At 42.4% G+C, this 27,968-nt stretch overlaps 1 protein-coding gene across 1 annotated transcript in view; it reads left to right on the top strand.

Annotated features, from left to right (window-relative positions):
• Positions 1 to 27,968, top strand: part of CACHD1 (cache domain containing 1) — a 247,434-nt gene that overhangs the window by 196,695 nt on the left and 22,771 nt on the right. The window contains exons 9-17 of the mRNA XM_002715945.6: positions 3,598 to 3,831; positions 7,987 to 8,136; positions 8,779 to 8,902; positions 9,558 to 9,675; positions 15,779 to 15,947; positions 21,903 to 22,045; positions 22,627 to 22,808; positions 23,718 to 23,828; positions 27,632 to 27,754. Of these exons, the coding sequence (XP_002715991.4) occupies positions 3,598 to 3,831; positions 7,987 to 8,136; positions 8,779 to 8,902; positions 9,558 to 9,675; positions 15,779 to 15,947; positions 21,903 to 22,045; positions 22,627 to 22,808; positions 23,718 to 23,828; positions 27,632 to 27,754 (1,354 nt within the window). The remainder of the gene's footprint in view (positions 1 to 3,597; positions 3,832 to 7,986; positions 8,137 to 8,778; positions 8,903 to 9,557; positions 9,676 to 15,778; positions 15,948 to 21,902; positions 22,046 to 22,626; positions 22,809 to 23,717; positions 23,829 to 27,631; positions 27,755 to 27,968) is intronic.

Here is a 27,968-nt window from a genome sequence, read left to right as displayed (position 1 = left end):
AGGAAGGAAAAAAACATTTATTGAGCACCTACTGTACACCATAGGTTACTAAGGTTTCAGTAAGAATCGTATTATACAAGATGTCTGTCTTTAAGCCACTAAATATAGCCCAGTGACAAAGACATAAATGGCACATAAACAAATGCAATAGTAAAGGAGTAAGGATATCTAAAGGGAAGTCATCCCTGCTGTCTGCGCAGGAAGATACTGAGGAAAAGCTTCCTACCTGTCCACCTTTTCACTGGTCCTAAATCCCACCCATCAGAGCCTCTTATGCATTTGTTGTGCCCCCGATAATTGCATCTAACCATCCTGTGTCTCTTTTCACCCTGGGATTTTCCCCTCTCCCTGCCCCCCGTCTCAGAGGGCCGGTTCTAATTGTTGATCACAAAACATTCCCTTGTTTTGCCAGTCAAAGATCCAGTAAGGAAGCAGAACCACTAAGAGAATTTTGGAATAAATCATTTTTTGTCAGAATTACAGTATACACATGGTGGGAGGAACTAGAGAAGTACAGGTCCACAAAGGGGAATGGATAACTTACAGGAAGTTTGAAAAGTAAGGTGAGGCCAGCACCGCAGCTCAATAGGCTAATCCTCCACCTTGCGGCGTCGGCACACCGGGTTCTAGTCCCGGTTGGGGCACCGGATTCTGTCTCGTTTGCCCCTCTTCCAGGCCAGCTCTCTGCTGTGGCCAGGGAAGGCAGTGGAGGATGGCCCAAGTCCTTGGGCCCTGCACCCGCATGGGAGTCCAGGAGAAGCACCTGGCTCCTGGCTTCGGATCAGCATGGTGTGCCAGCTGCAGCGCGCTGGCCATAGCAGCCATTTGGGGGGTGAATCAATGGCAAAGGAAGACCTTTCTGTCTGTCTCTCTCTCTCACTGTCCACTCTGCCTGTCAAAAAAAAAAAAAAGAAAGAAAGAAAAGAAAAGTAAGGTGCATGTCCTGGGGAGCTGGGGAGCTCAGAACATAGAAACCACTGAGGAGGTGAGTGTGGAAGTCCGTGGGCTGCTGCTCTCCGTGTGCTCTCAGCGCCTGGGACCACTATCAAGTAAGCCAACACTGGAGCAAATGGCACGTTCTGCTCCCTCTGTGTCTGCTGCCATTGCTTAAGTCACCTCCCAAATCTTGCAATACTTCATTTTTGTTAATTGAAACTTGGAAGGACACACAAAGGGGGCATTCTGGGAAATGTAGTTTAGAGCATAAACTGTTGACAGTAGACCGTCCACAATGCCTGTCATTCTGCCAGCCCTCTAGTGACCCCATGCCACGGCTGCATAACATTCCATGATGGAGAACGCAAAGTACCCTGCACTTAGTCCCATGCTGCTCTGCTTTGCTGAGTAGGTGTTGCTTATCACTTTTCTTTCATATTTTTTAAAGATTAATTTATTTGAAAGTCAGAGTTACACAGAGAGAGGAGAGGCAGAGAGAGAGAGGGGTCTTCCATCCGATGATTTACTCCCCAGATGGCTGCAACAGCCAGAGCTGCACTGATCCAAAGCCAGGAGGCAGGGGCTTCCTCTGGGTCTCCCACATGGGCGCAGGGGCCCAAGGACTTAGGCCATCTTCTACTGCTTTCCCAGGCCATAGCAGAGAGCTGGGTTGGAAGTGGAGCAGCCAGTACTTGAACCGGTGCCCAGATGGGATGCCGGCACTGTAGGCGGTGGCTTTACCCACTACGCCACAGTGCCAGCACCTTCTTTTATATTTTGAGAGAGCCAAGTAATATGCAACAAAGAAAGAAGTGTTTTTATTGCCTGAGTTTTCTCCCTGTATCATATCACCTCTGTGAGCTACTTGGGGGTGTAAGGTCAGGCATCTATCATGTATTTTGTGTTGTATTTTACTCTGCAGCATACCCTGTGCTAAGCAAACGGAACAGTTACTTGCTTCTGACAAATTTGGTCCAGATATTTTTTTACTTTTCTTTAGCATTACATGAGTGGATTAAATTCCAAGTTCGTGGCCGGCGCCGCAGCTCACTAGGCTAATCCTCCGCCTAGCAGCGCTGGCACACCGGGTTCTAGTCCCGGTCAGGGCACCGGATTCTGTCCCGGTTGCCCCTCTTCCAGGCCAGCTCTCTGCTGTGGCCAGGGAGTGCAGTGGAGGATGGCCCAAGTGCTTGGGTCCTACACCCCATGGGAGACCAGGAAAAGCACCTGGCTCCTGCCATCGGATCAGCGTGCTGCGCCAGCCGCAGCGCACCGGCCGCGGCAGCCATTGGAGGGTGAACCAACGGCAAAGGAAGGCCTTTCTCTCTGTCCCTCTCTCTCACTGTCCACTCTGCCTGTCAAAAAAAAAAAAAAATTCCAAGTTCGTTTAAATATGATCTTTTAAGAAAGAAATTAAATCCAGGAGCCAGCACTGTGACACAGCAGGTTAAAGCCCGGGGCTGTAGTGCCAGCATCCCATATGGGTACTGGTTTGAGTCCTGGCTGCTCCACTTCCAATCCAACTCCCTGCTAATGTGGCTAGCTCCAGCCATTGCAGCTATTTGAGAAGTGAACCAGCGGATGGAAGACCTCTCTCTTTGTCTCTACCTCTCTCTCTCTAACTCTGTCATTCAAATAAATAAAATAAAATAAAATAAAATAAAATAAAATAAATTATATCCATTAGAAATGGACTTCTGGGCTTAAACTATCTACACTCCCTATGTAGAAATGGTATAGACTCAGGTGACAGATGAGCCATAAATACCTCAGATTCTTTGTAATGACTTCATGGTTTGCTATTAAAATCTCTAAAACCATGAAGCAAAATCTTTTAAAACTGCAATAATGGGACCTAAGTAATAACTGAAATCATTTGAATTTGTTTACATGGTACCCATATGTGATTAGTTACTAATCCTTTTGACTATATTCCAACAATAGCAAACTAAAAAAAAAATGGTTTATTAAATTTATTTTTGTGCTATAGATTACAGATGTTGTTGGATAGGATATCCCAGGATGCCTGAATCCTTTGCAAAGTTTTTTAAACCCTCTAAACATAAAAATATATACATTAACTAAATCAAATTCATTACTGTCCTAACAATATCAAGTATGAAACATCTGTAATTAAAATTCACTTAAAGAGACAGGGTTTGGATGCATCACTAAATGCAATCCATAATTCTTTCATTTAGTTGCATAAGACTTTGGCAAGTGTTTTACAGTCATAGAAGTGGGAATGAAATGGTAAATCTTTCATTTAAAACTCTTACAACTTCATCTGCTTCTTTAAATTAAATGCAGATTTGTTAATCATTACTTTTGCTTTCAAATATCACAGGCAGTAAAAGAATTTAAATTTTATAATTAAAGTTTGTGGGGGAGAATACATCCTTACTGGACAGACCTCCTGTATTTACTCATATGTTTTTCATCATTGTCTTTTGAAGAATTCCTTTGCCCTCTTGACTGTTTAAGGAAAGACCATGCCTCGGGCTCTGCTTCTCAGCAGGAACTGATATTTCTGTCCTAAGTCTACATTGTGCAAAAACTCCTTTGGCATTTTAAGACTTCATTCTTGCTCATATTAGAGCAAACTTGCAAGATGTCATATGGATATAAACCATTTTGCATCCTGTGGCTTTTGATTTTTAGATGGAGTCACTGGTTTGAAGGAGCTGGCTTTCCTGAGGGATCTGGCCGAGCAGAACTCTGGCAAGTACGGTGTGCCAGACCGCACAGCCTTGCCTGTGATCAAGGGCAGCATGATGGTACTGAACCAGCTCAGTAACCTGGAGACCACAGTCGGCAGGTTCTACACCAACCTGCCCAACCGCATGATTGATGAAGCTGTCTTCAGCCTCCCCTTCTCAGATGAGATGGGAGATGGTGAGTTTGGAGAAAACCTCCTACTAAAGGTAGGGGGACAGGAACAGGCACCCCTCTCTCTGGATCTAAGGTTGCATTGCCCCCTGCCATTTACCTTTAACACTGTATTCTGGAGCAGAAATCCCAGCCCTATTTCTTCCTTATTGCCCTAGTCTCAGTAGACATAATGGTTGTGTCTCTTTGGGAGATTTTATGAGTTGGGACTAAAGGGTAGAGTAGTATTGCAACTGGTAAATAAAACTCAGAAGTACTTAGGATTCAGCCTTAAAGGCAAGGCAACATGGCACAGTCAGGTAAATTTAGGTTTGGCATCAGATGGGCATTTAAATCCTACTCTTCCACTTAAGTTGTTATCCTTGGTGAGTTAGTTAATCTCATTAATTCTCCATTTGGTATTCTCTAGAATGGGGTAATAATCTTTCTGGTTAATAGGATTAATTAGATAATGTATATAAGGCTTATCAGTAATTGCTATAACCCCTAATTGTAATTGCTCATTTTATTTTTTAATTATTATTTTGCATTTGTTGTTATCATCATTATCATCATCATCATCAACACAAAGTTACCTGTAATATGATACTGGGTAAAGTGCCTAACCTTCACATGATTGAGTTTACTGACCTGTAAAATAGGAAATATAATACTTCCTTTGAGGCAGTTGGGAAGATGCAGCAATAGATGTATAAAATACATAAAGGTACATGTAAAACATCTAGAGCAGTGCCTGGCCAGCAGGCTGCTCCCAGTAAAAGGACAATGTTTCTCTTCTCCTCATGTCCCTCCCACTCTTCCTTGACAGTGAAGGTTGACAAGTCAGCCAGCAAGTAGCCAGACAGACATCAACACCATGTGAGATCTTACGTTTGGTTAACTAGGAGCTCTCATAAATATAGATACTCGGGAAAACTCAGGTATGCAAAGTATAACAAGCCTAAAAAGAGTGTGTTTTCTAGAGAGTCTGTAAACATATCCTTTCTGTAAGGAAGAAATGCGACAGCCACTAGTACCTCAAAATTTTTTTACCCTACCAGTCTCTGGAAGAGCCCACAGACATGTAAGACAGACACTCCCACATTTAGATAAGGTTATTTCCCTTTATATGAAAATATCACATCTTGAAGGCAAGTGACCTTTTGTGCGTTCAACCCACAACATTGAGTGGCAACAGATTGTTGTGCCAAGCAATGACAGGGAAGGCATACATCGCACCCTCAGCAGCCTTTTAAGTCTGAGAAGAGAAAGAGGGATCGATGAATTCTGTTGACACTGTGTGAAAGGAACAAAGACAGATGTGGAAACCCAATCCTTTGCAAACTCAGAGGATTGTACAACCAAATATTATTAACAACAGTGCTATCAACTCAGGTGGGACCCTTCCTAAAATTTACCTCTCCAAATCCTGTCTGTCTCTCTCACTTTTCCAATCCCCAGAACCCCTTCAATCTATCACATGGCAGAGATAGAATGAAAACAGAAAAATGGCGATGGTAAAAAAAAAATCACCTCTCCATCCCAGAGACCTACCCTGAATGCTTTAAAGCAGACATGTACAAGACTTTGCCACCTGTTGCCTGATGTCATCCAAATTTTAATCTTGTTTTGTGAATCCTATACAGTAGGTTCAGTGATTGGTTTTAAGATCCATTTAATTCCCTGTTAGAGTGTTTTCATCTGTGTGTCTTCATTCCCCAGAATGATTGGATAGCATATCCTCTCACTCCATGGCATGAGGAATTGAGTCTGGGGAAACCCATGTTTACATGGCTCTAATTCAAAACCCCCGCAGATTAAAATATCAGCTACTGAACATATTTCTTTTAAAGAGCAAATCTGTGTGCTTTGGGTTAAAGTAAAAAGAATGTTTGAGGATTTTGCCAGTGTAGCAAGAGCTTAGCCTACTTTATTTGCAATAATGGGATCAAGAGCCTTGTGTCCATGTTGATAATTGAAAAGTAGGATTGTGTTTCTTTTTAAGACTTTGTTCTCAACGTATCCAGAGGAGAACAGAAATTTGAAATGAGCATGTGTCTCATTCACAGAATGTTTCTCTTGTATATCACTGATCTATAAAAATGGCTTTAATCTCAGACTGAAGTCCGAGGAATGTGTCATGTGTATTGGGACCTCTGTCTCCATGCTGGCCCTCACAGTGCTTGTAACTTCTCAATGTTTTAAAACAAATAGCATTCTTGGGCCAGCGCCTTGGCTCACTTGGCTAATCCTCTGCCTTCGGCGCCGGAATCCCATATGGGTGCCAGGTTCTAGTCCCGGTAGCTCCTCTTCCAGTCCAGCTCTCTGCTGTGGCCCAGGAAGGCAGTGGAAGATGGCCCAAGTGCTTGGGTGCCTGCACCCACGTGGGAGACCAGGAAGAAGCACTTGGCTCCTAGCTTCGAATAGGCATAGCTCCGGCCGTTGAGGCCATTTGGGGGGTGAACCAACGGAAGGAAGACCTTTCTCTCTGTCTCTCCCTCTCACTGTCTGTAACTCTACCTGTCAAATAAATAAATAATTAAAAAGAAAAGACAAATAGCATTCCAAATGCACATTGCTTAGAGGATTCTTGTGAAATTGTCGTTGGTACCCATTATATGACTTTCTGTGAACTTTTTCTTCCCTATGATGCCTTTTTTGCACTTTGCCCCCGTAACAATTTAACAATACATCAAGCAGACATTGTACATGATTCTCTCTGTGGATCATTTTTTGTAGAAGTTTCTAGAATGCCCAGATTCCTTTCCTGGGTGTTTCTAGAATGACTCTCTGACATGCTGCTCCGCACAAAGATGCTGTCAAGCATAGAAAGACTGAAGATCAAGATGAAGGGAAACTCTCTTTTAGAGTTTTAGTTGGAGCCTTAGAGTTGGACCCACAAAGAGGCTCATTGGAGAGGGAGCACAATTCACCCAACTCAGTAGTGAGGCCAGGTATCCAGAGGCTTGGGCCATGCACCGACCTAGCATTCATGCTGTCTCTTTCTATATGTTTTCCTCCTGTGTGCTTTCGTATGGCCCGTAGGCTAAATAATGGTTTTTTACATTTTGAAAGGGTTGTTGTTTAAGAAGAGAATAGGCACCAAAAACTGGATGACCCACAGAGCCTAGCATAGTTCCTGTCTGGCCCTCCACATGAAAATTTGGGAATGGTCTGTCAGTCTAGAAATACATGCCTTTGTAAACTTAATTTCTTATTTTACTACCTAAAGTTCTATGTGGTCAGACCTTTGTGTTTTTTGAAAAGTTGCATTACTGAGATATAGTAATATCTTTCAAACATTCTATCATTTAATAAGCTCTTGATCCAACATCTCCTAGAAATCTGTAATTACTACTGTGTGTCCTTTATTTTTAAAGTTTTATTTATTTATTTGAAAGGCAGAGCTACAGAGAGGCAGAGGCGGGGGGGGGGGGGTCTTCCATTCCACCAGTTCGCTCCCCAAATAGCCACAGTTGCCAGAGCTGAGCCGATCGGAAGGCAGGAGCCAGCAGCCTCTTCCAGGTCTCCCACATGGGTGCAGGGGCCCAAAGACTTGGACCATCTTCTGCTTCCCCAGGCAACAATGGAGAGCCAGATTGAAAGGATTGAAAGTGGAGCATCCAGGTCTCAAACTTGCACCCATATGGGATGCTGGCACTGCAGAGAGTGGCTTTACACACTACAACACAGCGCCGGTCCCTACTGTGTCCTTTAAACAGCAGTGTAAATCAAGGTTCAGGGAAGTTACATACCGTATCAACATGTACAAGACAAAAGGGGTACAGCTAGACCAGAGCTCAGAAATTCAAATTCCTTGTCCAGTGTTCTTTCAGATTTAGCCGAATCTCCCTATTTTAGGAAGTAGGATAATATATTTAGTCCTACTGATGTTTTGCACATATCTGGAATGCCATATCTGTCTTTTCAGATGAAAAAGTGGAGGAAAATGTACAAATTGCCTCCAATTAAATTACATCAAAGAACTCGCTTTCTCTCTATCTCTTACTCACTCCACTGTCCACAAAGGTGGTAATTGATTATGGGATCCCATAAGAAATTTTCTCCCAAGCAAAATTGAGATGGCTAATATCAGCCTTCGTGACCCACTGGAACACAGCTCCACTGTGTTGACCCAGGCCTGCTCTACTATCTTTGGATTTGTTTGTTTTTAACCCATAGGATTGATAATGACTGTGAGTAAACCCTGTTATTTTGGAAACCTACTTCTGGGAATCGTGGGTGTGGATGTGAATCTGGCTTACATTCTTGAAGATGTGACATATTACCAAGACTCTCTGGCTTCCTATACTTTCCTCATAGATGACAAAGGTAATCTGCTAAAAGTTCATCATAAGAAAGAACGGCTTCCTTAGTAACCTCAGGAAAATATTGTTAGTACCCTGACACTAAGAAGGCCGGAGGAAAAGGATAATATTTAAAGGAAAGCAGCATGCCTAAGACTGCTCATGTGGGGTGGAACACCATGTAGATGGCAGAGTGAATCTGCACATCATGTATTTATTCCCATATTGTGTTGAGGGATAGGAATGGGTTATTTGTAGCAACAGGAAATTAGACTTGAGTATTGAATGACACAGAGAATGTGTTCTTTTGGCCATGTTTTCTTTTTTTTTCTGATCTGTATTATTTTTAGATTTACTGCCTGTAAGGTTAGTGGTTGATTAAAACATTTTCTAAAATGAAAACCAAACAACCAATACTTCCAAGATATTCTTGATGAGACAGATGTTTGAGAATTTAAGGCATCTTTCTACACTTTGAAAGTTTTATGCAAGCAAACATAAATCAGGTTCAGTTTTTATTGGACTGGGAAGTTACATATGGATGAACTGAGGGCTGGGCAGCCATGCCAGAGTCTCCCACATTTCCAACCAGTGATGGGCACTTTTACTAGTTGTGTACTCTCTACCACATATTTTTGACAGCATGCATTTTGTTCTCTTATTTCAGGCTATACACTTATGCATCCGTCTCTTACCAGGCCATATTTGCTATCAGAGCCCCCCCTTCATACTGATATTATACATTATGAAAATATCCCAAAATTTGAGTTGGTTCGGCAAAATATCCTAAGGTAAGGGAAAGGTGAGGGCTGAAGTATTTTTTTCTCATTTGGAATGGAACCCACTGGGGAATATTATCAAAAGTATACTCAATATTTTTTCCATAAGAGTAGCATCCAAAACTTTGCTCATTTTATATAACAGATAAAGTTATTTTTTAAAAATACTCTAGTTGTACCAATTGGAAAATGCTGGCAAAATAAAAGGTTGAGGACCAACTCTGCTGCATTTGCCAAAAAATAGCTTGGCAGATAGCTTCCTTTCCAAGTTGACAGCACAATCTAAGACAACGTTTTCTCTTCAGATCAAAACAGATTGGATTTTTTCCAACTGTGATGCATTATTTTGGCAGATGGTAACCTGTGGAGAAGTGGGTCTTTGTGCTCATTGGTTGAAAATTAATGACTGAGTGATCTGAGACAAGTTAGTCTCTAGAAAGACTTAGAACTGGGGGACAAGAGTAGAGAGTAAGGAATGTTTTTAATGCAAAGTTGACATAATGCTTTTACAAAATTGGAAATTGCACATTATGTCTTTCATAAGTGATGAGCTTCATTGCTATTCAAAATCAGGAGGCAACCCTTGACTCACAGCTTCTTCTTGCCTTTAATTAAATGCTTAATTTTATCTTTTGCCTGAAGTGTTTAATTCTGTTTGCCAATGCAGCCTCCCCCTGGGCAGCCAGATTATCGCAGTGCCTGTGAACTCGTCCCTGTCTTGGCACATAAACAAGCTGAGAGAAACTGGGAAGGAGGCCTACAACGTTAGCTATGCCTGGAAGATGGTGAGTGGGGAGCAAGTCACTTGTGCTTAAAGAGCTACAATTTACAGAGATCTTCATGAGGGAATTCTGGGGCACTCATTCTGTGACTAATCATTTTTAAAGTGATAAAAAAGAAGACATTCCATCAATATTTTATATTTTTTTGTTTATAAAACCAACAATTGCAAGTTATAAATAGGTCAAAGTTTAGAAGAGGATACAAAGTAGAAGCAAACAATGCTTTTCTCTCCCTCCTGTCTTTGACCTCCTATGCCTTATGAGTAACCGCTATAATCAATTTTCAGAAAATTTTATATACACACAGGTATGTACCTGGGTTTGTATGTATATGTACATACAAACCTTAATGGCACCTGACCTTAATGGCTATATAATATTGTATTACATAGATGTGTCAAATTTCATTAAGTAGCCCTCTATTAAAACTCATTTAGATTATATCATCTTTTTTCATTTAAACTCAGATTCTGGAATTTGAAAATTATAAGTGAAATCCGAGGGGCAGGCCTTAGTCCTAGCTGTTAAGAAACCAGTTAGGAGGCCTGAATCTCCTATTAGAGTACCTGGGTTTGACTTCCAGCTGCAGCTCCAGATTCCAGTTTTCTCCGAATGCACACCCTGGGAGCAGTGATGACTCAACTAGTTGGGTTCCTGCCACCCACGTGGGAGACCTGGATCCAATTACTAGCTCCTGACTTTGACCCCCACGTCAGGTCATTGAAGGCATTTGGGAAGTGAACCAGCAGATCTTTCTATCATTATCTCTGTTTCTCAAATAAGTAAATTTAAAAATTTTTAAATAAATAAAATGGAGGTGTGATGGCATAAATGCCCTCTGACATTCTCCAAGGAAAAGAAACTTTTAGATCAGAACTTGAATTTTTTTAAAGACTTATTTATTTGAAAGGCATAGTTATAAAGAGGCAGAGGCAGAGAACAAGAGAGATCTTCCATCCACTGGCTGACTCCCCAAATTGGCTGCAATGGCCAGAGCTGGGCCAATCCAAAATCAGGAGCCAGGAGCTTCTTCCAGGTCTCCCACATAGGTGCAGGGACCCAAGCACTTGGGCCATCTTCTGCTGCTGTCTCAGCCCATAGCAGAGAGCTGTATTGGAAGTGGAGCAGCTGGGACTTGAACTGGCACCCATATGGGATGCTGGCACTGCAGACAGCGGCTTTACCCACTATGCCAAAGCACCAGCCCCAAGAGCTTGAATTTTTTTTAAAGATTTTATTTATTTATTTGAGAGGTAGTAGAGTTACAGACAGAGGGAGAGAGAAGGAGAAAGGTCTTCCATCCACTGGTTCACTCCCCAAAATGGCCACAACAGCTGGAGCTGGCCCGATCCAAAGCCAGGAGCCTCTTCCAGGTCTCCCACATGGGTGCAGGGGCCTAAGGATTGGGCCATCTTCTAGTGCTTTCCCAGGCCACAGCAGAGAGCTAGATTGGAAGAGGAGCAGCCTGGACTAGAACTGGCACACATAAGGGATGCCAGCACTGCAGACAGAGGATATTAACCCACTGAGCCATAGTGCCAGCCCTGAACTTGAATTTTTTTTTTGAGATTTATTTTATTTATTTGAAAGGCAGTGTTAGAGAGAATGAATCTTCCATCTTCTGGTTCACTCGCCAAATAGCCAGCTGGGCCATGCCAGAGCCAGGACTCAAATGGACACTTGGATATGGTATGCTGGCATCACAAGCAGCTGCTTAACCCTCTGTGCCACAACACCAGACCTAGATTATTTATTTTCAACACAAGCACATTGACAGGCTAGCCATGATTTGTGGTACACATTTCAGCTTTCTCTTACCAGATTCATTAGATGCTAGGCCCCAAGGAATCATAAACAGAATCTAAGATACATTCTCCATCTATGTTACACACTCTCCATCTTTGTTACCTAGTATAGCAGGCCAACACTATTGTAGAGTCTTCCATTCTGTAACTGAGTAAAAGAAGAATGGACTCTCATCATCAAATTTCAGTTACTGAACTTAAAATGTATTCATACTTGAGGTTACCTTGATGGATGGATATATCTGATATTTAACTTTTTGACTCCAAATAGATCTGTTGTTTAGTTATCCCCTTCAGAATGTATTGTTACATTATTGAGCTATCATAGAGCATCTAGCCTAGTGGTGGATACATGCAATTAACTCTATGCAATGTCTGGAATAGAAATGGTAGGCACTGGGAGTAGTCCACCTGCCTTTAGACATGAGTCTCTTCCAAACTTCTTTTTTGATCCTTAAAGCATTATTATGGCAATAGCAATTATTAAAATGCAAATGAAAGCTAAATAATAATAAATGAAACTATTTGATAAATTTGTTTACAAGCCAAATTCTGATATTTTGTTTGAGAATACAAATTTGAAGAAGGTCAAACTTTTTTGAAATTCTCTTAGCTACCTCATCAAAAAAAATTTTTTGAGACTACCTGTACCATCTGCCCTATTTACAGAATTTTTCAAAATAAGTTGCTTCATTTTCACTTCAGTAACAGTGAGCCAGGCACCAAAGTTCTTAATTGAAAAATCGACTTTGTATTTGAAATTAGAGATTGGGGTTGGCATTTGGCCTGCTGGCTGAGATGCCACCTGGCACACCTGCCTCCTGTACTGGGGTGCCTGAATTTGAGTCCTGGCTCTGCTACTGATTCCAGCTGCTGCTAATGCACATCCTTGAGGCAATGGGTGATGGCTCACGTAGCTGGGTCCTTGCCATCCATGTAAGAGAGCCTAATTAGCCGGTGCCGTGGCTCAATAAGCTAATCCTCCGCCTAGCGGCGCAGGCACACCAGGTTCTAGTCCCGGTCACGGCACCGGATTCTGTCCCGGTTGCCCCTCTTCCAGGCCAGCTCTCTGCTGTGGCCCGGGAAGGCAGTGGAGGATGGCCCAAGTGCTTGGGCCCTGCACCCCATGGGAGACCAGGAGAAGCACCTGGCTCCTGGCTTCGGATCAGCGCTGTGCGCCGGCCGCAGCCCACCGGCCGCTGTAGCCATTGGAGGGTGAACCAACAGCAAAGGAAGACCTTTCTCTCTGTCTCTCTCTCTCTCACTGTCCACTCTGCCTGTAAAAAAAAAAAAAAAGAGAGAGAGAGAGCCTAATTGAGTTCCAGGTCTCCTTCTTCCAACTGGCCCAGTTCCAACTATTTTGGCTATTTGGGTTGTAAACCAGCAGATTGAGGAGCTTTCCCTCTCCTTGTCATTCTCCGTTCCCATCTACCTCTCCCACTTCTTTCTTTCACTCCTCTACCCATCTATGCCTTTCAACTAACATAAATAAAAATCTCAGAAAAAAAATTAGTAAGCAAGTCAATTGCGCCCTGGGAAAAAAATCTGCATTACTAATTATTAGTATTAAAAGAAAAAGAAGGGGCCAGTGCTGTGTCTCAGTGAGTTAAAGCACCAGCATCCGTATGGGCACTGGTTTGAGTCTTAGCTGCTCCACCGCCAATCCAGCTGCCTGCTGATGCACCTGGGAAAGCAGTGGAGGATGGCCCAAGAGCTTGGGCTCCTGTACCATGTGGGAGACCCAGACAAAGCTCCTGGCTTCAGATTGGCTCAGCTCCATCCATTGCAGCCATTTGGGAGTGAACCAATGTACCTCTTTCTTTCTGTCTCTACTTCTCTCTGTAACTCTTTCAATAAAAAAAAAAAAAATCTTTAAAAAAAAAAAAAAATGCGGCTCACTAGGCTAATCCTCCGCCTTGCGGCACTGGCACACCGGGTTCTAGTCCCGGTCAGGGCACCGGATTCTGTCCCGGTTGCCCCTCTTCCAGGCCAGCTCTCTGCTGTGGCCAGGGAGTGCAGTGGAGGATGGTCCAAGTCCTTGGGCCCTGCACCCCATGGGAGACCAGGATAGGTACCTGGATCCTGCCATTGGATCAGTGCGGTGTGCTGGCCGTAGCGCGCTGGCCGCGGCGGCCATTGGAGGGTGAACCAACGGCAAAGGAAGACCTTTCTCTCTGTCTCTCTCTCTCACTGTCCACTCTGCCTGTCAAAAAAAAAAAAGGAAATATAAAGGAAATGTACTCATTTCTGTGTGTGTGATCTTTGTGCAGTAAATGAACTCAGTGTTAACATTTTGGAGGGAAGTATTATCATAATATTTTTTTCAATAATACTGGTAAGTTCTGGCCATTCTCCTGAAGCAAACTGAATGTAATCAGTCACTTCAAGTACAAGTGTTAACACTCTCCAAGTTCTGAAATTGTTAAGCAAATCACTCTTAAGTGAAAAATTAAGGCGATAATAACTAAGATATAAGATAAAAATAAAAAATAAGTCGCGCCTGATTACCTAGCAACAAGAGCAAATATTTTTAAATTCCCTTCAGTTACTGTGAGCAAAGGGAGTGAAAACATACTCATTTTGTTCTAAGAAATAATTAATGAATACTTCTAATATAATCCAAACACAGTTAGCTTACACAAGAATAATTGGCTAATGTATTTTGCATCCATAGATAACAACAGATTCTCGTGGATTATTTCACTGAATTAATATAAACATAAAATGCTAGCAGTACTGAGATTTCTCTGTTCCCAGTAACCCAAATCCATTGTTGAGTATTTGTGGAGGCTGTTTGCTGTGACCAAAGGAAGCTTGGACTACTAGAAGGTATATGGATGGTCCCATGTTACACAGGTGTGGTTCACTCACACACAGTGCACATGTGCCATCTGGGAAGGAAAAACCACTGCCTAGTCATGCAGTGTCTATTTCTTCTAAAGAACATGATAGGAAGACCTGTCTTGAAATCTGATTTCCTAAGGACGGTTTATGAAGTGGTTCTTCCAGAAGCTTATGGTAATTTTTTCTGTTTCTCTTATAAATAGACCCAATTATGTAGTTATATTCTGGTCACTCTGGTAAGGTTTTGTCTTTTGGTTCCTTGGAACCTGTAACATGGGAACTTTAAAAAATGACCATGTGAGACAGAAGAGAGAGAAAATGGTAAATGTCATTTCAGAGCACTCTGTCACTTTCTAATTTGAGGGATGGAAGAAGAGGATTAAGTTTCTAATCTAATTGAATATCTTTGCCGGCAGTACTTGAAAGCAGTAATAGACAGATACAAATCACTACTGTGTTGAAAGATTCTGTTTCTATCCTCACAGAATTATGCTTTGTTCCCCCCGCCTAGTTAAAACTTTCTTCTTGATCATAAAGTTAATCATTTGAGCTGCTTCACAAGACACTGTCCTTTAATGGTCCTTAACATCGTTCCCTTAATTTATTTATAAACCATCTTTAACATAAATTCTGTCCATTTGCTAATATAATACAGCTGCAGTCCTACATATAGGATGTATCATTCAATAATTCAGCAATGTGTGTTGAACATCAGAGTACAGTTATACAAATCTAGATGTTATAGATCAGTCACCTGGGGTGGCCTCTTGATGTGATCAAGAGCAACAATAAACCCAAAATATATGAAACTGCCACCAATATAATAGTTTTCTCTGTTACAGTAAACTTGTTTTCTTATAAGTAGCATTATTACACTCTAGAGTAATGATAAAAATATAGTAAATACATAAACCAACAATATATCCACTTACTATCAAGTAGTATGTACTGTACACATTGTATCACTGTACTGTATGTGACAGCACAGTAGCTTCTTTTTAAAATAGCATCACCACAGATGCACAGAGTGAGTTGTACTCCTAATGTCATCAACACGATGGCTATCACATAAGCTAGCAATAGAATTTAAATACATTTCAAACCCAAAAAGAAATAAATTGTTGCATTGTTAAACCCTGCTCTTGCTAGTATCTATGTAAGCAAAAGGGGGTTGGGGGTTCACAGTTCCAAAGAGACTCGTTTCTTATCTTTTCATTAGCTCCATGGTTTTCTGTCACAAACATATTAGTTCCCACCACAAGAAAGGAATAATGAAGAATATAATTAGATACCTTCCGTACTCTATTGTTGGGTCTTTCATGTATTCATCAAATATTTAATGGACACCTTCTTTGTGAGGCTGGATGTGAGACAGAAGAACATCATGTATGCAAAGTTCCTTTTTCCCTGTGGAACCATCATTGTCTGTGTTAGAAATTCTGTCTTGATTTTTACAGGTACAAGACACCTCCTTTATTCTGTGTATTGTGGTGATACAACCAGAAATACCTGTCAAACAATTGAAGAACCTCAACACTATCCCGAGCAGCAAGCTGCTGTACCATCGGCTGGATCTCCTGGGCCAGCCCAGTGCTTGCCTACACTTCAAACAGCTGGCGACTCTAGGTAAAGCCCCTGCATTTCTCAGCTTCCTATGTGATCTGCGTCATGGGTCTAACTCCTGCAGATACAAACGTGCAGGTGCTGAGACAAGGATTCAAATGACAGTGACTTATTTGGGATAGGCTCTCGAAAGAAACCAGAGGAAGAGAGGGCAACAGGATAGGGAAGGGGGGAAAAGATAGTCACTTTCAGGTGTAGTTCCAACCCTGGCCTGATCTTCCAGAGGAGCTCCGGGTGTGACTAACACCACAGAGTTTGCCCAGACTTGCTGCCTTCAAAATACTTAGTCCCTTTCTTTCCTTGCTAGTGTTGGGCAAAGAGGTATCAGTAGCTCCTAAACTATCCATAAAGAGTCACAGGGGGCACAGGCCAGGTGTTGTGGCTCAACAGATTAGCCCACCACCTGGAACATCTGCATCCCGTATCAGAGCGCCAACATGAATCCCAGCCACTCCATGCTAGTGATCCACATCCTGCAAGTGCACCAGGGAGGCAGCAGTGATGGCCAAAGTGCCTGGGCCGCTTCCCTCCCTGTGGGAGACCTGGAAGGAGTTCTGGCTCCTGGTTCTGGCTTCAACCTTTGAACGTGGCTCAGCCCCATTTGGAAAATGAGTCAGTGGATAGAAGATCTCTCTCTCCCTCTCTCTGTGACGTAAGTACTCTCGTAGGGAAATGCTGAGGTGGGACTGGAAGGAAAAAAAAAAATCTTTGTTGCATACCAACAGTATCTACCCTCCAGTCCCTGTCTGAAGAAGGGTTCAGGAATAGGCAAACAACTCAAAGGAAACAGAAGAGAAATTACATTTATTATGCACCAGGTGTTTTACTTTCATATCTGAGTTGACTTACGGTAGATGAGGACATTTGAGTTGACTAAAGATAATTTTCCCAGATAGCACAGAAAGTAGGAACGCTGAGATTCGACTCCTTTGTCTCTAATCTGTGTGCCAGACTCATATGAGGCATTTGCAGTCTATGTTGTCAGTATAAAGATTGAGCATCACTAATCTATAATCTAAAATGCTCCAAAAAAAAAGTTCCCTTCCTAAGGCCAGTGTTTGTCCCACATTCCAAATCAGAGTACCTGAGTTTAAACCCAGGCTCCAGCTCCTGATTCCAGCTTCCTAAAGGTCAAGACCCTAGGAAGGAACTGTGATGACTCAAGGTAGTGGTCTCCTACCACCCATATGGGAGACCTAGAGTAGTTTCACAGCCAAGGTTTCAACCTCAGCCTCTGAGAAGTAAAATAGTAGAGATGAGCTCGCTCTTTCTCTCTGTCTTCTCCCACGCCTCTCAAATAAATGTTATTTCTTTAAAATGCTGTATAAAATTACCTTTAGACTGTGTAACACATATAAAACATAGTGTGTTTGGTGTGTAGCCTTGGTCCTATCCCCAAAATATCTCATTATGTATATGCAAATATTACAAAATTTGAAAAACTTACTTCTAGGCCCAAGCATTTCAGATAAGGACTACTGAGGCTGGGCCACAGTATATTCATGCCATAGAAAACGTGTGCTACCCATTTGACCACTGAAAACTTCAGAAAGTCAGTAACTAAGAATCCTTGAACAAGTGGCAGACTCACGTCTCTAGTCTCTGGGTTCCAGATGAGACACTTGAGTTTGGGTTCCTCCTCTAAATTCCATCCTGGAAAGTCCTGCCTGGAAGAGCAGGCTGGACCGAGTGGCCTGTTCTGTGACACATTCCAGCAGTGTTGACAGTGTGGAGAGGACCAGTGATGTTAATCCAGTTGTTTGTTTTGATTTGGGCTTTGGGAATTTTGTTTGTTTTTATTTAAAAGAATACACTAAAAATTCCAGTTTTTCAGACATGCTTTACTCAAAAGCCGATGTGTGCGTGACTCTTTTAAGATCTGAGCAAATTCAGTACTACTGGTGAAAATGAAATCCCTGTTTTGAAATTTGAGACAATAAAGTGCAACAGTTTTCTTGATGAGAAAGAATTCAAGCCTAGATTATTTTTATTTCCTTTTGGCAGTCCCTCATAGTTATAGTAGCCAATATGTTAGCCACCAGACACATGTACCTATTGAGTATTTGAAATGTGACTGTAATATATACTTATTTTTATATTGATACATACTAAATGGTTGAATGGATATCATGAATATATTATTAAAATTAATTTGACCTATTCCTATTTTCTTAAATGTAGCTACTAGAAAATTTTAAATTCCATTTGGGTTATATATTTCACTTAGTACTGCTCATAAACATTACTCAGAAAATGTAGATTTATGGGCAAATTGCTTGGGATACCCTCATCCCATACTGGAATGCCTAGGATCAAGTCCTGCCTCCACTTCCTGTCCAACTTCCTGTTAATGTACACCCTGGGAGGCAGCAGGTCATGGCCCAAGTACTTGATTCCTTACTACCCATGAGGGAGACCCAGATCACACTCAAGAATGCTGGCTTCCACTTGGCACAACTCCAGCCATTGCAGGCATGTTAATGCATTATTCTAACATTGTTAATTTCCTCTATGCTTCTTATGTCTTATCTTCACGTCCAGGGACTCTCCTCCCTCTTTCTGTGCCTGGCACTTCCTTGCATGGAGGGACCACATAGGCACATGAATCCACAGGATGCAGCTAGGCAGCCTCATCTTTTTTTTTAAGACTCTCATTTTCTTTCCTTGATTATTTATGATAAACATAATAAAAATATCACAATGCCCCATGAAGATCATAAGAATGAAATGCGAAATAACATTTTAGGAAGCAACATTTGTTTGTGAATGGCAGACTAGGTAATTCTGACCCATCCCACTCAGGGTAGTTGAAAATCTAGTGGGAAACACAAAGAACTAACATGATTGTGAGGAATTAGTGGGTAAAAATCTAGAAGATAAGAACTCAGGGTGGGGGCATTTGGCACATCCCATTCAGAGTAGGTGGGTTTGCATCCTCACTACACTCCTGGCTCCAGCATCCTGCTAATGTCTCACATAGCAGGGTGCCTGCCCTACACATGGGAGAAACTGGATTGAGTTCTTTGTTTCAGTGTGGCCAGCCCCAGCTGTTGTGGGCATTTGGGAAGTAAACCACTGGATTGGAGATATCTCTCTCTCTCTCTCTCTCTCTCTCTCTCTTCCCTTTTCAAAAAGATGAATTTTTTTAAAATTTTTAACAGAAAAAAATCCATAAAAGAGAGCCAGCACTCAAATTCACTTTTGCAATACAAGTATTTACCAATCCAGAAGAAACAGCTCTGACATTATACTGGCTTTAGGTAGCTTAGTAGAACCAGGAAATGAAGCAAAAATCAATCCTGGGTCCCCAAAAGGTGGAGACTCTAGTAAGTGAAACCACTGCTTTTATTCCCACCTCCTATGCACATATCTGCTTTTTGCAGAGACCCTTAAAGATTATACCTTTAGGATACAGATGAACTGAAAACAAATTATGCCTTGACTTAGGGTTCCTATCTCTGAGTGATTTAGGGAACTTCAAGCATTGATTTTTGAAATGAGATGACTCTGGACTAACTGAATACTGAAGTCATACAGTGGGCAGAGCTTGGGCCTGTGTTCCAGCTCCCTGTTGGCTACCACCATCCCTCCCTGCCTCTTTGAGCCATGTTGCACTTGACAGATCAAACAGTAGGCCCTTCTAGAGGAAGATACTCCTCTCCTTTGAGACCCCAGGCTATTCCTACAGATTAGTTTACAGAAGGATGACCAGCAGGGCCAGAGATTACCAGGCTTACTCACTTCCTTAAGACCATCTGCAGAGCTCTGTAGGATGTGTCTTAGAACTTCTGTTTTTGGTGGCTGGCACTGTGGCATAGTGCCAGCATCCCATATGGGCACTGATTCGAGTCCCAGCTGTTCCACTTCTGATCCAGCATCCTGCTAATGCACCTGGGAAAGCAGCAGAGGATGGCCCAAGTGCTTGGGCTCCTGTACCCACGTGGGAGATGTGGAAGAAGCTCCTGACTCCTGGATTCAGATCAGGTCAATTCTGACTGTTGTGGCCATTTGGGGAGTGAACCAGTGGATGGAGGAGTTCTCTCTCTGTTTCTCCTTTCTCTTTCTAACTCTACCTTTCAAATAAACAAATGAATAAATCTTAAAAAAAAAAAAAAGATAAAAAAAGAATTCCCTGGAATTCTTAATAATTTAAGGCAGGTATTGTGGCATAATAGGTTAAGCCACCACTTAGGCTTCCCACATCCCATTATTGGAGTGCCAGTTTGAGCCCCACCTTCTCCATTTCCAATCCAGTTTTCTGTTAATATACCTGGGAAGTAGCCAATCATGGCTTAAGTACTTCAGTTCCTGCCACCTATATTGGGAGACCTGAATGGAGTTCCTGACTTTGGCCTGACCCAGACCCAGCTGTTGCATCCATTTAGGGAGTGAACCAGCAGTGAAGATTAATATCTCTCTCTCCCCGCCCCCTCCCTTTCCCTTCCTCCTTGTCACTCTGCCTTTCAATAAATAAATAATAAATATCTTAAGTGCCAGAGTTTAAATACTAGTTCCTTTAAAAAAAAAAAAGCCACAAAGAGTGAAAATTAACCAAAGAAGTAGAGTGACCTGCAGATTTAAATGAGATAAAATGGTGCTTTCTAAAGTTTTTTAAAAATACAATAAGATCTAACAATAGAAAATAAAAACTGTTTTTGTGTACTGTAATTTGTTGTGAGGATTTTTGTCTTAAATAGGGAACCAAGGGCATGGGCATTGTGGCACAATGGGTTTATCCGCTGCATGAGACACCCACATTCCGTACAGGAGGGCCTGAGACTGGGCTTCCTGCTACTCCTAGGAATGCCACAAGTACCAGAGTCCCTCCCACAAGGGAGACCTGTATGGAGCCCTGGTTTCTACCTAGCCCTACCCCAGCTATTGTGGGCATTTGGAGAGTAAGCCGGCATGTGCGAGAGTTCTCCGGGCCTGCGCTGTGGCATAGTAGGATACCCTCCACCTGCCATGCCAGTATCCCATTTGGGTACCAGTTTGAATCCTGGCTGTTCCACTTCTGATCCAGCTCTCTGCTAATGGCCTGGGAAAGCAACAGAGAATGACCCACGTCCTTGGGCCCCTGCACCCATGTGGGAGACCTGGAAGAAGCTCCTGGCTCCTGGTTCCTGGCTTTAGCATAGCTCTGGCCATTGCTGTCATTTTGGGGAGGGAATCAGCAGATGGAAGACCTCTCTCTCTGTAACTCTGCCTCTCAAATACATAAGTAAATCCTTTTAAAAAATCTCCTCTCTCTCTCTCTCTCTCTCTTTTCAAAAAATTAGTAAACATTTAAAAACAACAAAGTAAACCATTTTAAAAAAGAAGTAGGGAACCAAGTGAGATCTTCCTCTTAGGGCCGATAATGAAAAATATATACAGTAATATTTCTACAAGCATCTGTTTTGTTCAGTTTGGCTGCCTCTGTCCTGCCCTCCTTTCTTCCTCAGTGCTACTGCTCATGACTGAGCACTGGCCACAGGCAGGACACTGTTTACCTACTCTGTAGTACCTCATGACCTTGACACGTTAACCCATTTAATTCTCGCCACAACTGTGTGGAATCCGTGCCCTTATTTTCCCCTCCTTGAAAGTGGAGGGAAAAAAAATGTGACCTAAGTGACAACCTGCCCCAACATCCCGCAGCCCCGGGAGCGGGAGAGCCCGGAGTCCGTGCCCTCGGGCCCCCAGCCCAGGCTGAGGACGTGAGGAAGATGGTGCTTGGCAGAGGGTTGTTTCCCGCGCTCGCATTCCCCGGGCCTGTGTCCCCTTTGCTTCACTGTTGGGACCGGAAGCTCCCTGAAGGGAGGAGCAGCACGGTCATGTCCCTTCCTCGCGCCTCTCGGGGGCCAGCGCCTGGTTTCCTTCAGGATGGCGTGAGGCGGCCGGGCAGAGCCCGAGTGGCGCTTGTGTGGCGAGCCAGCCCGGGAGTTCTCAGGCCGGCTTTGTGTGCTTCCCTTTCAGAGAGCCCGACCGTCATGCTGGCTGCCGGCAGCTTCTCCTCCCCCTACGAACACCTCAGCCAGCCCGAGACCAAGCGCATGGTGGAGCACTACACGGCCTATCTCAGCGACAACACCCGCCTCATCGCCAACCCGGGCCTCAAAGTGAGTGGCGGCCCGCGGCCCGGGAGCCTTTGAAGTCGGCGCATCTGTGCCTCTCAGCTGGAGAGCCCGCGAGGCCGAGTGTGTGGCCTGCCGCAGGCCGGGCAGCGCTGGCCCTTCTGATGGATTAAGAAGCCCTGTGGGTCGCATGGAGACTCTTTCAGGCCTCAGATAACACGGAGGGGGCCGGGGAGGGGGGCAGTCAGAAGGTAGGGGGTATGGTTGAGAGACCGGCCAAACTTTCCCAGGGATAAGAGGTGCAGTGCCCCTGCTGTCTATTGAGATAAATATGATGAAGACTAGGAGGGCGTATTTGTGAATGCTTCCCCTTAAGGTTTTTTCAGCTTAAACTCGGAAAGCCTCAGTAAGATGAACAATTGAGTCATCACACATGCGTTGGCTGAATTTCTGTAAGCTTTTGTTTTCACCAAGTTTGGCTGCATCCATCTGCTGTGGAAAGATTTTGAAGAAGTAATTGGGCTTGGCTTCTCTGCGAGAGAGCCTTGGGAGGCCCTGCCAAGCAGCCGGCTGTCTTTTCATGTGAGTTTTAAAGGATCCCTGCTATGTCTCCCTTTGTTTCCCAGTTCTCTGTCAGAAATGAAGTAATGGCTACCAGCCACGTCACAGATGAATGGATGACACAAATGGAAATGAGTAGTCTGAACACTTACATTGTCCGCCGTTACATAGCAACGCCCAATGGCGTCCTCAGAATTTATCCTGGTTCTCTCATGGACAAAGCATTTGATCCCACTAGGAGACAATGGTGAGTTTTAGGGGCTTCCATTATCAAAGGTTCTCCCCCTACCACCAAATCCTGGAGAGACATGATAAGTACATACAATAAAGCAACTTCAGGCAAGCACATGAAAGAAGATACTTTCATGGCATTGAAAAATGTTTTTGAATAGTTTTTCCAGTGTAGCATTAACAACAGGCTTGTGGGTTTCTCTGCCTACAGTGTTTTTATCTCTTCATTGAAATTTTGAGACCAAGATGCTTTATGCTTGGCCATTTTGATTCCTAGCGGTTTGTTTGATTCCTACCTTGTGCACTTTGTAGCCACAGTGGATATACTTCCTTTTACTACCTGTGATGATGGCATCAATTTACAGCTCATGGATGATGTGGAAGAAATGAAGCATACAAAGTCAAAAGCATTCTTGTACTTCTGGGCCCTCATTACTCTGACTTTCCAGAACAAAAGCTAGTTCAGGTTCTATAGCAGGGAGGTAGTGCATCCATAAAGAACAGAATTTCTAGTTCAAAATCTGTGGTTGTGCTGAATAGCAACGAAGTCATTCCTGAGTCTGTCACCTTAATAATGCAGGGTACATTTGTAGGCATCAAACTGCATGTGTTTTCTCTTCATTCATTAATTCCTTTTTTTTTTTCTCTAAAACATATGTATTATAACTCTGAGGGAAATCTCAGGTTTATACTGAGTTTGGTGTCTATTTTAAAAAGGGAATTTCAGATTCCCTTGGTCTCTTGTATTGATATTAGTCTGACATAAAAGATAATAATTCTTTGAATTTTAATGTATCATGAGTATAACTTATTTAAAAAATTTAGAATTTCAAGCTCAATTCTCTTTGAAATTTAAAAAAATTGGTCATACCCCAAAATAATTTGATTTTTTTTTTTTTTTTTTTTTTTTTTTGGTCTCCTTAAGGTACCTCCACGCAGTAGCCAATCCAGGGTTGATTTCTTTGACTGGTCCTTACTTAGATGTTGGAGGAGCTGGCTATGTCGTGACAATCAGTCATACAATTCATTCATCCAGGTAATATTTTTTTAAGTCAATCTAGAATAGTAGATACCAAGGATCAATGACAAAAGCATGACCTTTGAAGGGAGGCTTGCTGGGATTTAACTATCTTCTCTAGTGTCACCTTGGTTTTTGTTTTGTTTTGTTTTAAGATTTATTTATTTATTTGAGAGGCACAGTTACAGAGAGAGAGAGAGAGAGAGAGAGAGGGAGGAGGGCTGGGGTGTTTCCATCCACTAGTTCACTCCCCAAATGGCCACAATGGCCGGAGCTGAGCCAGTCTGAAGCCAGGAGCTTCTTCCAGGTCTCCACACAGATGCAGGGGCCCAGGCATTTGGGCCATCTAACACCGCTTTCCCAGGCCATCAGCAAGTAGCTGGACCAGAAGTGGAGCAGCTGGGACTCAAACCAGCTCCCATATAGGATGCTGACACCACAGTCAGAGGCTTAACCTACTATGCCACAGTGCCAGCCCCACCTTGGATTTCTTGAGCTTCCTCCTGACATCTGTAAAATGTGAAAGTTACACACCTCACAAGGCTGTGGGAGTCCAGTGAATGAAAAGTTCTGGACGTTGTGCTTGGCAGCCATGATAATGTTTATGAAGAAAAAAAAGAAAGATGTTGCAGTCAGTGGAGCAGTTTGTAGAAATGCCTATTTTAAACTGATGAAAGAAATGTCAGCAGAGCCTGAGAGTGTTTCCCCAGGTAAAGGAACATTTTTAGTGCAAAAAAAAATTGTTGCCTCTTGTATTTGGTCTAGCTGTATAGAATTAAGAATTGTTTAGTGTTTTCTTTGTTTTTTTAATTTGTCCTTGAAATTGTTTCTTAAAATATAAAAGGCCTTATTAAAAATGGATCTTACTTAAATGCTAGAAGATGTCAGTGTCTCTCCAAATATATTTAAATGCCTTATTTCCTGCTTTCAAAGTTACAGTATTCATGCTATAAATGTCAGTGAAATGTTGGGCAAAGAAGCAAGTTACAGAAGTTGTTAATTCCTTCATTATACAAGTTGCTGCTTTTTTGTACCAGCCAAGGAAGACCATATTTTGACTGGTACCTGTAATAATGCCTTACAATTTATAGGAGTTGGATTTCCTTACTTAACTCTGTGCTCTTCGCTGGTACTCATTATATATCAAATGATTGACATTCAGCATTCCTCTAATGCAAGTTCATTGGAATCAAGAATTGGGAAGCAGTATAGTATAGAATTTCAATATCATGGCCTATGTCTCTGTGGAGACGAGGGCCCTGCAGCCAGCCAAATATTGATTTCCTTTGCAGAGCAAGTGTCTGTGGACTCTGGCAACTGCTCCCATAATATAAAATTCCACATATGAACAGTAAACATTTCAAAGATGTCCCTCGGTGTTTTCATTAAAGACCCTCTATTGGGCATACACACTCATGTTTGAGGAGTGAAACGTGTCATCCATCCCATGTATTCTAGTCCATTTCAGAATGTAAACAATGGATATTTCTTTGAGAGGGCAACAGTCACTCACCTTGTTCTTTGATGACAATGAAATGGACCCAGCCTGGGCTCTTACAGATGCTGTTTAAGTGGAAAAATCGAATTCAGGTGGGTCTTAGTCTTGAGGTGTCCATCAGGCCCCTCACCTGACAACTCCTTATCAAGAGCTGGCAGCTTTCCCTTTTATACAGCGTCTTTTTTCAGAAGGGAAAGGCCAGAGCAGGGCTAGATGTCTATGCTTATGTAAGTATGGACAGTTTTTTTGTTTGCATGGGTAGAAAAATTTTTATTTAGTATATTTACAAATATTTGTGGTGTCACTCCAAGTGATGCACAGCAGACAACTTTCAAGCTAGAAAAACCTACATTCCAATCGCTTATCTGGTTGATTTTATTTTATGGGTTCAATATACACATGTTTAGCTATGCGAGTTTAACAAGGGGCAAGAAATGATATTTTAGTATTTTAGTTCCAGATTCTGTCTCGTAAGGCTCTCCATGAATATGTATTCTCCAGAACAGCTACGTGCTCTTGGGCCTGATCACTATGCAGACCCACAGACCAGATCATTTGAATATTGTTCTTAGCTGAATACAATTGTGCTATTTAAAGCTGTGTGTTTTTCGTTGGACATAGTTTAGAATGCAAGTCAGCCACCTCCTTAGGCATGCAGCCAAAGTGACTGTAGCTTTCGTAGGTGTTCTGCTGATAGGTAGGTAGGCTTTGAAAGGTCCTTTGTGCAAATCACTGTTAGTGATTTGGCCTCATGTGTCAGCCTGGGGACCTTACCTCCTCCTCAGATGTGATCCCTCTCCAGGTAAAGTAAAGATGCCATTTGCTGGTTGTCTGACAATAAAAAAATAATAATTTTTGGCCTTTGTTTCTTAACCTAAGAAAGATAGATTAGAATCTGTCTCAAGTGCTTATGTTAAGGATTAAATTAAGTGATATGTAAGGCGTTTGTAACAGTGCCTGGTACATTGTAAGTGCTTAATAAACATAAGATACTTTTATTATTCTTATATCCCATGACCTCTCTAAGCCTCGTGTAAAACAGAGACTGTCTTGTAATGCTCGTGTTGAACAATACAAGAATTAGAAATGATGTATGTAGGTAGTATGCTTAGTGCTGGAATTGATCATGTTGAGTTCCAAATAACTGGCAGTTATTTTGATTACCATACTATCCATGCTTTAAACGTCTGGCATTTTAGCGAGTGCAGAGAGAGAGCTGAAGCTGCTAGTCAGCTTGTCATGAAGCACTCCCATTCACCTTTGGTTTTCAGGAGTGGTTTGGCCAAGAGTTAAGGGAGGGTTTTCTAATCAACACTCACTTATCAGTTACTCCTAGTAGCTCTGCTGTGGTTCTTTCATAAGCTCATTTAGTGACCTGCGACTCTGCTACTTGGAGAATGATAACACCGTGAGGGATGAAGTACTGCCATTGATAAGGAACTGGTCAGACATGTCTTTGGCAGTGAAAATCTCACAAAAGTGTTGCAAACAGCCTGGTCTGTTCTACTTAGAAATGTAGGCTTGGCTTGATTTTTCTATGACATTCTTTATGAGTTGCTATGGTAACAGGGTGCCTATCTGAAACGCAGGTAAAAATATGAACGCTAGACTTACATGGGCAGTATGCATGCTGTGACTTCAGTGTGTTGATCTCTTAGAGCAGATAGCAGTTATACCAGGGTCGGGTGGGTGGTTCAGAAATAAAATCACCTTCTCACTGCGGCAGCTGGAATATTACAGAAAAAGCCAGATTTGGAACTGATCTCTGTGCCATAAATAAAAGGGGATCTGATTGATTTTGAAGCTTGTTAAAAAGTCTAATTTTTTCATTTATAAAAACAGAAACTATGATTCCTTTCTGGCATCTCCACAGGAAATGCAATTGTGTAAAATGGCTTGATAACTCTTGAGTGCCCTGCGGATCTAAGGAGGCAGTATATCTCATGGTTAAGAGTGTGTGCTTTAGAGTTGGAGTCACTGCATTGAAATCGCTGCCTCCACTCTTTATTCACTGTGTGACCTTGACAAGCATCAGTTTTCTTGAAATTAATACCTCATAAGAATGCTCAGGATTCTTGTCTAGAGGTTTGTCAGAGATAACCGCAGTATCTATGCATCCACCTTCCAGCTAGTACCTCTGCACCCATAAGTTTTCTCTCACAAAATCTCCATATTACACTAAATTAGTCACTTAGTTTTTGTAAGCGTGGAAAGTGCAGAGGAAGAGTGGGAATGTATTTCTGATATCATACAGTGTCCCCGTGACTGACATATCTTTAAATAAGCCATGCCTCTTGTTCTCGTTGCTCTTTTTTACATGAAGTACACAGCTGTCTTCTGGACACACGGTGGCTGTGATGGGCATTGACTTCACACTTAGATATTTCTACAAGGTTCTGATGGACCTGTTACCAGTTTGTAACCAAGATGGTGGCAACAAAATAAGGTAAGCCCTTTAGGACATCATTTCCTGTACTAACTGCCAACTAGTAGATGTCTGTCCCTAGTTGAATGGCAAACACACAATATTTATGGCCAGGATCAGAAATCGAGTTAATGAGAAGAATTTTGTTCTTCTTTCCTTTTTCTAAGATGCATGCTGTTTATGATTTTTTTTTTAGACAGATAGACTCAGCATACAACAGGAGTAACTGTGGCAG

This window comes from Oryctolagus cuniculus, chromosome 7 (assembly GCF_051225735.1).
Source record: "Oryctolagus cuniculus isolate XC-2025 breed Fujian yellow rabbit chromosome 7, ASM5122573v1, whole genome shotgun sequence".
NCBI classification, from domain to species: domain Eukaryota; kingdom Metazoa; phylum Chordata; class Mammalia; order Lagomorpha; family Leporidae; genus Oryctolagus; species Oryctolagus cuniculus.
This window is presented reverse-complemented; position numbering and strand designations above follow the sequence as displayed.